Source organism: Triturus cristatus, chromosome 7, assembly GCF_964204655.1.
Source record: "Triturus cristatus chromosome 7, aTriCri1.1, whole genome shotgun sequence".
Lineage (NCBI taxonomy): Eukaryota > Metazoa > Chordata > Amphibia > Caudata > Salamandridae > Triturus > Triturus cristatus.
The window spans coordinates 1,588,015,696-1,588,027,972 of NC_140590.1; the positions used below are offsets into that span (position 1 = coordinate 1,588,015,696).

The 12,277-nt window shown below is 46.7% G+C and overlaps 1 protein-coding gene across 1 annotated transcript in view; it reads right to left on the reverse strand.

The window, feature by feature from the left end:
• B4GALT5 (beta-1,4-galactosyltransferase 5) overlaps positions 1–7,931 on the reverse strand; it is a 185,819-nt gene extending 177,888 nt beyond the window's left edge. The window contains exon 1 of the mRNA XM_085619440.1: positions 7,293–7,931. Within this exon, the coding sequence (XP_085475566.1) occupies positions 7,293–7,398 (106 nt within the window). The 5' untranslated portion in view covers positions 7,399–7,931. The remainder of the gene's footprint in view (positions 1–7,292) is intronic.
• Between the last annotated feature and the right edge of the window lie 4,346 nt (positions 7,932–12,277).

Below are 12,277 nucleotides of genomic sequence, written 5' to 3' on the forward strand. Positions count from 1 at the left end.
GTAAGACGGAGCAGTAGCAAACTGGCCAGATTGATTTTATTCACACCCAAGCACATTGGCGCCACTTTTACAGAGTTTGCCAGTGAAGCGCTATTTTTGTTGTCTTGGCATTGTTTTCCCTGGGCTTGGAACTAGTGCACCAATCCTGGAGGTACTGCAATGTGAGGATTGAAAAACAAAATGTGTACTGCTGCTCTGCATCTAGGGATGTTGTCTTTTTTTTTTTTTTACCATACTGCTTACGTTTTGTAAGGATATAAGCAATGGCCATTGAAATGGATCCATTCAGGGCCATGTTGTTATGTCCTTAACTTTTCAGGCAAAAGCACTCCCTGATTTCTGAACAGTGAGTGTAAAAGCGTTAAGGTAACCATGTTGTTCCTGCTTACATTTCACATGGTTTGCAAAAGTTTGCATTCCCTAGGATTGTTTGCTTTTTCCAGGATGCTGTCACTTTTCTTCTTGTAGGCCACATATTGCTCTTGCCCAGTGCATAATTTAAATTGAGCCGCATCCAGGTGTTTATAGCTGGTAACAATTGGGTTGTAGTTGAAGGCAGTCTGAGTTTTTCTTCAGTGGGGCAGTATGGTGTTCAGTGGGGGAGAGGATGTGGCACTATGGCCAGAGCTGCTGAATTTGGAACTGAGGAACCAGGTTCAGCCTTAATAACCAGTCAACCAGACCACTCTCCTGAGAGAGCACTATCTCATGCTAGACCTTAGAAGGCTTCGCAAGACATTAGAAGCCCCGGTGTCGTAGCACCAGCAGGTGGACCCTAGCATGACAAGTGTAGGTTAACCTTCAAGGCTTGTCCACCACTATTCATACTGAAGTTCACCTCCAGTCTTGCGGGCAGGCCTATGAAGCACCACACCCTAGAACAGTGACCCTGTCACTGAGATTACAGGACCCTTGAGAAGGGCCAGCTCTAGGGCGATGCAACCGGTGTGACGGCACCAGGTGCTGACTTTAGGTGGAGGCATCATTTTTGCAAGTATATTATGGTTTTAAAAGTGCTTGCTGCCTCCTTCCTGGCCTCCAGCAATTTTCAATAACAATAAAAATGTCATGATGACTCTGGAGACTAATGTTCTTCCTAGAGAGAGATCAGAATTTTGTCTAATGGAAGATTTGACTCATGGAAAGGTAGCTCAGAGGGTTTATGTACCTGCTGCAAAGAACATGTACCATGCAGATCACAAAGTGCACATACTGTTAATAGGCCAGTGGGCTACTGCTTTTGTCAGAGAGATCCTTTTGTTACTTGCAGTTTATAAGTTAAAATCCTAACATAGAACAGTGAGCTATCAACTGTCATCTACTCCGCAGCAACACAAGTCACATTTTTTATTAACTTTTGATACGTTTGAGCTACAAACAATTTATTAGTTTCAATGGTCAGATCATGCTGCAGATCTTGCATTATGAGGCAAATATGGCAGAGCCATTATTATTTAGAAAACATTTGCAAACTAGGATTTTTAGCCATTCATGTTTGAACTGCTGTTTTGGAAAAGGGAGAAGTGCTGATGACAGAAACTCCATGGCTCGGAGACAAATGGCTTGTGCTTCCACATTTTATCGTATTTGGGGACATTCTGTGATTAGAAGCATATCCCACTTTGTGAATACATTTTACTGTCAATAACTCCTTATAACCTTAAATAATCATGTGTATCCATTGGTTGATTCATCTGGGCAGTGAAACCAAACAAATACAAAAAATTGGGATGTTTGCGCATTCCGGCCACGCCTCTGGCTCCGCCCACTGATCCAATCCTTGGGTTATTCCCGCCCTCTGATTCTCCGCCCAAAGTTCCCCTACTTTTTCCCCCCCACTTCGACCACTGATATATCGTGTTGCTGGATAGTGGGAACACCACACCAGTACAAAGTACCATACCTATGATATTATAAATTCCAATAAACTGTTGACTAGCAGGTAGCCCACTGTACAACCTGATTAATGAGTCATTATCACACTGTTGTTAATATAGGACCTACATTTACAAACGTTACGAAGGATTCTGTATGGTCCCGTTATTTGCCAACTGTGTCCACTGGCGGACTCGGAGCGGAGGAGGTCCATGCAGTAAGTCGTGAGGGTGTGACACCATGAGTTACCTGCACCAGGTGACACCAACCCTAGTGACGCCACTGAAGGCAGGCATATGAGCCTTTAAACTGCATCTCTGCGGGACCGCCACACCGCCCACCTGTCAGACATCGATAATACTCATAATCGGGAGGGAGGCGGCAGCCCTGTTTGGCAGTGTGGGAGCGGGCAGTGGCGACCCACTCCCACACCGCAAAACTCGTAATCGGGCCCTTAATATTGCAAAAGATTTGTACGCATGTTGCAGCGCAAAAAATAAAGGACCAGGTCGCATCACATCACTGGGCAAAAACAGCAACTGAGTGAGATGCCCATGACTGAAACCCTACCTGCAGCCCCAGGAAGACCAATCACAGAAGGGCAACCTCCAATGGAAGTCACATGAGTAAGGCAAGCAGTGGGGAGAGGTTAGTTTAAGGCGGCACACACTAGAGAACACAGCACCAGCCCCATCCACTGGCCCCCTTCCCCATTCAGGCTATGTTTGCCATATGTGTCATTTGTGTATATAGTGCTCAAACGGTCTTCAGCATGGCCTCACAGCACTAGCGGAGTCCTACTACCTCCCAAAATGAATTTGGAGGAATCTACTGCAGCACAGGGCCTGGTTTGGCTTGTAAATCCCCGTCATAAGTGTTGTATTTGTCATTATTATAACTGTTTCCAGTAAGACTGTCATAGTTAGTGCTGTGCCAGGGAGCTGTAGTCATGGCCAGTGGAATTATGCACCAGTGGAGAAAGAAATTGTGTGGTAGTGTTCACGAAATTATGTGGGGAGTAGAAGCAAATTATGTAGCACATCTTTCCAAAATACACATCCCTGCAGAAGAATATAGAATATTTTATATTGACTGCGACTATGAACTCTTCAAATGAACAAGTTTTTGTCCGAAGGTAATCACCTTATGTTCTTTGGAGAGCACATTATGCCTTATTGTGTATTTACCTGCCTAATATTCTGACACTCTGTATGATTACTACATTGATGTGCAACCATAGATATCAGTTTTACTGCGCTGCTCTCATATATGTGGCGAGTGTCTATTCTTACAACTGTATCCTACCTACCCTATAATGTAAAGCGCTCGGATACCCTCTAGGGTCATGTTCGCGCTATACAAAACTTTATAAATAAAATGAATGTCTCCATAGGAGTCCACTAAGGAAGTTTTCCTTTTGAAACAACTACAGGGCTGACACCCATTTCTATCGTGCACCTGAATGTGTGTTAATAGTGAAACGAAAATAAACCATGACGGGGAAACAGAAATTCCTTCTACTCTCCTGGAGTTACATTCGAGTATGGAGGATTGTATTTCCTGCTGTAGACAAAAGCCCTAGCCCCAGGCCATGGCATGAGAATGCTTCACCTCTTGAAATGCCAGACTACAGCAGTCAGCAGCTAAAGGCTGTCATTTACATTCTGAAGTGTCTGCACCGCACTGTGCCCTGTGCAGTAATTACAATAACCTCTGATTGGAGAGAGCTAGAACCCACTGTTTTCTGGTAACAATATGTGTGTATTGAGCAGATGAATACGTGGCAAGTGCGTCAATATTCATATTTATGCAGAAAACGTCACGGGTGCACCGTGAGGTTTTTCTGGGCCACTGGAATCATGAGATTCTTCAAGCGCTGGCTTTTACGCATAATTATGAATTTGCCACATAATTCATCATCTGCTGCATAATCTGAAGATTTTAACAAAAAAAATGTGTTTCTAGCTCATACGGATTAAAAGTTACTAAAAATGTGGTGAGGGAAGGCCCTTTGCAAAACTGGCCATCCTTCGGGTGATTTTTTCCGTAATTGGTCTTAAAACAGGAACTAATGAGGTGAACTCTTTGCCCACACAGTATTAACGTGTAAAAATGACAAACAAATGGAGCCACATTATTTAGTCAACCCTGTTGCATAATTTGGTGCTCCCCTGCCACATAACTACAATGATTCCAGTGGCCATGGGTATAGTATATGATGGCCCTAGCAGAGGAACTTCCAAAATAAATTGGGCGTTTGGTCGTGGTTTTCAGGCGTGCACCTTGCCCATCTAGAAGTATGTGAATAAGGTAAGTGCGGGTACAAGGCGCTGCGTGAGAAACAGGAGAGCTTGTCCTGCTACCCTGTCAGGAGGACTGCGTTGGGTGGTAGTTGCAGCTGGCATTATGCTACAGTTGTGTGTGGGGTGTCAAGGAAGGGAGCAATGAGGGCAAGACACTAAGTTTCCGATATCTGAGAAACAAGCCTCACCTCAGAAATCAGAGAGATTGCTGCCCTAAATTTTGCAGCTGATGTGACACACTTTTTCTTGCAAAGTTTTATACAGCGCGAACTTGACCCGAATCGGGTATCAGAGCGCTTTACATAGCACCAGTTGCATTTCTTGAGGACACATTCATTTTTGTTGGGCACGGGGAGATTAAGTGATTTGCCCAGAATCACAGGTTGTTCAGCTGTCATTGCCCAGAGTCGAACCCAATTTCCCCAGATTCGAGGGGTCAGCCCTAGCAGGCCAACTCCTCTCCCCCACTCCATTTGTGATTAGGTTAAACAATGACTGCAAGTCTTCAAGGACACCATATCCAGTCCTGGGCTTTCCCTCAACAATCTAATGCTTTCTGGGAGTTGTATTCTTGGTTAACTGCAGTTGAAACGATTGTAAACACCCACACCTGAAAGCATGGATTTGCTAATTTAACCCAGGTTCAGGGGCTGGTGTTCCCACTGACATGGAGTAATCTGGTACCCTAATCTCTAGATCCTTAATACATAACCAGAAGTTCGGAAAAGTTAATTGTAGACTAAAGGGATTTTTCAAACAGAAGTCAGCAGATCAACTGGTGATCCTAGGCTGACGTCATATTGGTCCTGATTAAAGGGCATAATCAATAATAAAGGACCGTGCATGATCAGGGTGCAGCGGGAAACCAGCTCCCCCCACTCTGAACCCCACTGAAAGGGTTAACTCTACCTATCTGCTCTGCTGCGAACAGAACCAGGTGCCAACGGGGGCCGGGCAGCAACCCATGCATCGAAAGAGCTCAGTACTCGAAGTGGGTACTGTCCAGTTCAATGTCTGAACTCGTCAGCATCCCTGGCCTCTGTGTGCACATCTGACAAGCACAGACCGTGAAAGAAACAGACACAAAACACAGAAATGAAAGCCAGAAGTTCAAAAGTCACCCCAAGGCCACACGCCCGAGGCATGCCCTTCAAGTGAACCGATGCTAGGGTGGCCACGTCCCTGGTGACATCGGGGCATCGTGGCTGCAACCCTGGACGCCGCTTTCAAGGTGCACTGTCGTCTGGTGAACAAGACAAACAACAACCCTGCACTAGGACAACGGCTGGAAGGCGGCCCTCGGGTACTGGAAACCCCCAGAGTGGAAACGGTGATGCTCCGGGTGACCAGGGATCGTATCGAGTAATACTACCCCAGACTCTTCCTAGGCACAGACCTACGGGAAATGTAGGGAGTAAAAAAATGTCCGCTGGAGCACGTCGCGTTATCCATCTCTGGATGCTTTAGAGAGAACACGGTGGGAGTAGCCTAGGGGGGAGGGGGTAAGGCCAACTTTCGTGCCCCACCGGTAGGGGGGCGCCAGACTGTCACCGCAATCAGCAAAATGACAGAGTAAAAGGGGCAGACGTCACTTCACCTAGGGCAGCGAAACCCTTGGAGCAGCCATGCGGTCAGAGCACGTGCAAGGCAAGCGCAGTTAATTCCACCTCTCAGCCTTTAATGGAGGGTGTAATTCATGCCCAATTGTCGCTGCCAGTTACAATTTATACAGTCGCCCCAAGCATGAAGTCACGTCAGTCTGCCGCCAGGCACAAATACAATGCAGCGACTGAGGCCTCTGCCCCACCCCCCCTGCCTCCCCTGATTTGCCCCGAGGGCAGCAAGAGTGCCGCGTGCGGAATGCTGCCCGAGGGGGTGTCCGCTGGTGTCTGTGAAGCAGGTGAAGGCGGCGAGAGAAACCAGCTACGAGTAAATTGACACACTGCTCTTCCGCAGACACCTCACTGCTCGTCACGGACCACGCCAAGCATTCAAAATATCCAGAGTATTTTTTTTTAATTTATTAATCAGTTTCACAAATCGCTAGTTTCGATTTTCGAGTATTAAGTGCAAATGTCAAAATAACGCATAGACTGTCACACAACAGAATAAAAAGTGATTTACACTGATGTCTTCTCAATGCTTTCTACTAGGATTACCCTGGGATGTTCCAACTCGGGACCCAACATGCCCCTCTCCCCCATTGCTGAAAGGTTCTCATGAAAAAGACGAAACATCTATACTCGAAAGGAACGTGGTGACCCATGTGAAGGGGCTTACAAGTTGCCTCGCTGTGCAAACCAGTCACTATGGAGCCTGCCTTGTATAGCGCCTACAGAACTATAAGGCCGTGTCAAAACGCACTGGGAGAAACAGGCACAGAAGGAGGCAGCATAGGGGGAAGCAATAAATGAATGATAAGTTATTAGGGAGAAGGGGCAATCTGATGTTACATCACGCAGCGTGCTAGTATAGCGTGCATAAATACTAAATCCGCCTCGGGGCGCTAAGTGACAAGACGTGGGAGAAAGGATCAAGATAACTTGTTACCCCGTCCAGTGACGTAACACAAAATGATGCCGCCTCCTCCCACACACACTTAACAGATCTCACTAGGAATATGACAAAAACATACCATGGGATGGGGGGTCGGTAGGGGAAGCAGAACCATCAACTAGTTCTTCTCATAAATACTACAATTTAAAGCAGTCATATACATTTCAAGTGCATGCAAGGTCTGAAGGCTGCCCTGGAGCTGTCAATGTGTGCACAGTTCACCGCTCCAACAAATAAACACCCTTCGGCAGAGCATTCAGTGAAAGTAACCGCAGAAGAGATTCAAACTCCCACCGGGCTACACATTTCCACTCCTAACATAGCGCCAAGAGGGCAGCTTGCTCGCTGTCTTTGCATCTGCTAAATCCATCTCAGGCTCTGTGGGAGTCCAGGGCATTTTGTTCTCAAAAAGTATTTACATCTGCTGCACTCTGGGGTCTGACTTCGGATCTCTGATTGAAGGGGGAGCCGGATCCTTTCACACAGTCGCCCCAAAAAGGACACACTCCTTATCTGAACACAAGCACAAAAACACGGCACGTATAAGAAGAGTCTTACCTATTCCAGGTGCGACGTAAATGAAGTACAGAAATGACGAGGACAGCGAGAAGAGGAAGAAGACGGCCACCACGGAGCGGTTCGGCAACCGGAAAAATATGCTCATGGCCACGCGTAGTCAACGATTTAAAAAAATGTCAAAAATAAAACACAAGTTCAGAACACAGCAGGCGCCTCTGTAAGAAGTCACTTTAAAATAAAATTTAAAAAAAAGTGATCGGCAAGTTGAAGGACTGTTAAATTAAAAAATAAATAAAAGAAAAAGCTGCAGCAGAAAGTGAGGAATGGAATCCAGAAATCGAAGAGGTCCTGTGGTTAAAATTCTGTATACAAAATGGTAATGTGCCTTTCCAAACTAGGCTCAGCCTTTCATCAGCAGAGGGAAGGGGCCGCTTCTGAGCAGAGGCTGGATAAGGTGAATGAAACAAAGTGCTGCTGCTGCCGTCGGTGCCGGGGGGAGGGCGGAGTCTGGGCTCTCGGAGGGGCTTCCCGGGGACTGAGGGTCAGAGAATGGAGGTGGAGTCCATGAATGGGAGAAGGCGCCGGGGGAGGAAGCGGAAGGGTAACCGGTGCCTCGGGAGACTGCTGCTGCGCCTCCTCCGCCGCTGTGTGCTTCCAGCAGTCGCACTGAGGCTGGCCTGGGTGGAGGCAGGCACCGAGGCGGGCAGGGAGTGTCTGCAAACTACCACTCCCGGGGACCGTCCTCTCGGCGCACCGCCCCCTGTGTACATTGAGGGATGAAAGGGGAGCCCGGGCCGGCCGCGGGGCGTGGCGGGGCCGAATTACAAAGCGGGGCATTTGTTTATCCAAATGCAGCAGTGCGGGCCGGCGAAGGGGGGAGGGAGGGAGGGACAAGCTGGTATCTGCACACTAATATGCCCTGGTAACTTCTAAGATGGATGGACCTGCCATTCCGTTCGAGGCTTTGCTCAGCAGTTTTACAGAATTCTCTGCTTTTAAAGCACCACCGTGAACTCGTGTGAATGTATTTACTCCAGTGCAGGCGCGCAACACCCATTGGACTCACAGGGCTTCAGCCCCCCCCCCCCCCTCGTGTGTGGCAGCCAGGGATGGGACAGCTTCCCGGCGCACACACAGCCACACCCGAGCACTTCACAGGTCTTTAAAAGACCATTTGCATGTTAATGAGGCCTCGCTGTTGTTTCACCCCTTATAAGAGCCCCTGCAGCTCCACTCTGCCTATGGCTTAAAAGATTCAGCCCCCCCCCCCGAAATTTTTTCTTAGCCCCCCCGAAATTTGACTCTAGTTGCGCCTCTGCTCCAGTGTGTATTACAGGGGAAGGCTCGGCTGGCCATATTTCAGTCTTGACTATTCGAGAGCTCCTTTGGCCTGCAGGTCACGAGTTATCTATCACACTAATATCCGTTTTTATAGAGCTTACTAATAAATAATTATTGCTACCTGAATTAACTATTTTTTTTATCAGCCTTAGAATAACAAAAGACTATGTAGAAAATGGTGAGATTCTAAACATACGATTTGTAGTTTGATGCAGTTCCTTGATGTGGGTCCATAACTTACTAAACTATGTGACAAGGATTTTACTTGTGACAAGGATCTCTGCAACAAATTCAGTAACCAACTGAGCTATCTGCATAAAAAACAAATCCGCCAGCTGTATGTTGCATGCTGTGTGTTGCATGCTGTGTTTTACAGTAGGCACATTGACACTATGCAATTATATGGTAAGTCGAACCTTTGACTAGAAAGCACACAGATCTGGTTATTAATTAAAGTTATATTATAGCCTACAGATTGCTTGGCACACACAGATCTCTGCACAAGTGATATTTTGGGATGCATCCTGTTGTAACCAAAGAAGTGTGCCAGAACAGAGTTACTATTATGTCTCTCTTATTGTCAAATTCTTTGGGGCATAGTAAAAAAAATGTTTAAAAAAATGTATTCATTCATCCTTTGCTCTTAGTGATTGCACACACTTTCTGCTACCGAGCCTTGCCCTTTCGCTATTAATAAAGCTAATATTAGCCTCATGAGCATTCATTTTTAAAATACATTTATCTCCTCAAAGATAGACGTGCAGCATCATTTGTTGACAGCACTGATGTTTTCTTAAAGAACCTGGCATCACAAAATGTCAACAATTCCCTATCGGTCAATTTACTTTCCTCAGCCAGGAAATGAAAAAACCCTTCCTGCACCCAGGCGTTAACGTCTCTGGAGTCTGGAGTGCTGCTGAAAGCATCTTATTGTATACTCTGTGAGGCACATACAGTTTCACACACACACACACACACATGTACCACATTTAACTCACACTCCATGTTCGCAAACTCACACATTTTTTCTTTTTACTTTCCATCCCTCACACGTTCTCTTACACATGCACTGACAGTGATGGCTCTCAACAATTTTAAGAGGTGCAACACTAAAGCTGGGGGGTCGTATTTTGTGTGGCAGATTGATTGACATGCCTCTCATAAGGGACCACTACGCTGCTACATAACTAAAACAACAACAGAACTCTCACAGAGTCAGTCTGCCTAATTTCTACCACGCGCTTAGACATTTGCAGACAGCTTATAAACCACATATATCCTGACCTGTGATATGGACCACTGTCCCACTATTAAATTATCACGAATTCACATAAAGCACATTTCCATGCAACAATAGCTCTGATGCTAAAATTCTAGCATTGACAGATGTGTATGAGTCTTACATTGCACCTCTATACCGACCTACAGATGTAGCACTATTAAAGCAAGTTGCTTTTTAGGTCTCGCTGAGCCAGCGCATGCGCTGCACTGCGAGAAATTTAGTGTGTGGGTTTTCAAAGGGCTGCCACAGGTTTTTGGTGGCCTAGCGCTTGCGTTAACTCGCGTAGCCGCCATCTGTCTTTGATCGCGATCACCTTCGCAGGCCGCGCAGCTGTGTCACTTTCACGGCCGCGCGGCCAATTCTTGTTGAAAATTCTTGTTTTTTAGGGGGAGGGTCTAAGTCTTTTTAAGAGGTTCTCTCTATGGTTTGCTTAAAGGAGGGTGCTCTCCAGGGGTTCATTTCAGAGGGGTGTTTGTGCATGGCTTCTTGGAGGGGAAAGGGTGCTCTGTATGGCTTCTTATGGGGGTCCCTGTGTGTGTTTTATTTGAGGGAGGGGGTCTCCATGGTTTCTTGTACGAGAGGGTGGCTCTCCACGTCGCCTTCCCAGATCAGTACACTAACCTCCGTCTATGACCTTTGTGTCCTCAGCCGGTGTCCCTGGAGTCCAGAGGGTCACAGCCCCGTAAATACCGTTGCCATGGAAACCATGAACAGGGACATCCTCAGCTCATCACGGAAAACTTAAACCCTCTTTCATCAGGTGAGTCTAGACTCCATGCCACACTAGCAGGAGCTATCAGTAGCACGACAACCCCGCTTCACGCTCCCTCATTCTTGCAATCAGGACCCTCACAAACTTTTTCACACTCATTATCTTCTAGTCACTCCCACCTGCACACATGCGTACTCGTCCACTCTTGCTCACTCGCTCGTCATTCACTATTGCACACTCGTCCATCTCGCGTACACACCATGCTCACCCTCACGTTTATCCACTCACTCATCCTTTTGCCAAGTAACCCGCCATTGACTCACGGAGGATATCACTCATTCATCCCTCCCTCAATCAATATTCCTTGCCTTTTACATTCTCTCGCCTCACTGTCTTACATACGTGCACTCCCTCATCACTCACTTGCCCACAGTTTTACACACATACTTGTCACTCACAGTCACATCTCACTAATCACTTTTAAGTACTCAAACGTCATCTTAGACCACCACTCATCATTTATTCACCCACCCAATTGTCACTCACTCATATATACTCAGTAGACACTCACTCTTACACACCGATCAATGAAACAAATCTTATCGTTCTAGTAAGTCACACACCTTTTGTTAAAATGTGACAAGCACTCTTTCAGCCATGCAAGCTGAAATGGCGCCCAGAAAAACAATACAGGTCTATGAAGCGCTATAAAATGATACAATACAATAACACTTCAAAGCTGGCGTATAGAGCACAGGTGCTTACCATGGCCTAAGCGCACTCCTACCCACACTCACATTTGACCCATGGGGTGGCGGAATCTACTTTTACTCATACGCGGCAGTCCCACAACACATGCGCTGAGATGAGACAGGCCTGACTTGGCACCATGGCCAAGTGCGGTTTGTTTGGAGTGATGGCATGGCAGGTGGGCAGAGGAGATGGCTTTCACAGCCCCCCATGCGTCTGCCGCATAGCTACATATATAACCTCAACAGAGAGTAAAGCCTCTTAAAGCGTTGCGGCCAGAGTAGAGGCAGGAACCTGAGCAGTTATTTCCAGCATTTCCATCCCTGCACAGTCTAACTGCCCAAGATAACACAGTGTACAAAAGAAATACAGCACCACAACAATATACAAGAGACAAAATAAAACCAGTGTGAAAACGACAAGGTAGGCAGTTGCTCTTGTAGGAAGCTCAGCTGCCATGACAGATTTGTAGTTGTTGCCTGCAGTGGGGAACAGATTGAAAGTAGCCGTGGTTGATTCGCAGGACAGTAACCATGTCTGAAATTTGGAAGGGAGACTGTAGAACACACAGGGAGAGCAGGGCTAGAGTGGCCACTGTGGCTGTAGGAAGTGTGTGTGGGGGGAGGGGCCTTCCGAGCAGAATAGGCTGCACCACCTTAACCATGAAACCCCCTTGACCCAGTCTCCTGCCACAGGTGTGAATGTTTTTTCCAATGCTGATTTTGGTTTCCGGGCCGACCCTAAGGCAGACTCTTATAGAAACCACTAATAAAGGGGCTTGGGTTTACTAAAGTAAAACATGCATTGTACAGTGTTGACTTTTAAAAAATAGATGCTCCAAAAAATATACGGAGGAAGATAGGGCGGTGGTTAATTTGTGACAGTGGTTGCAAGTGTGGGCACTGGCACACATTTAGAGTGGTGGCTAATTTATGCCAG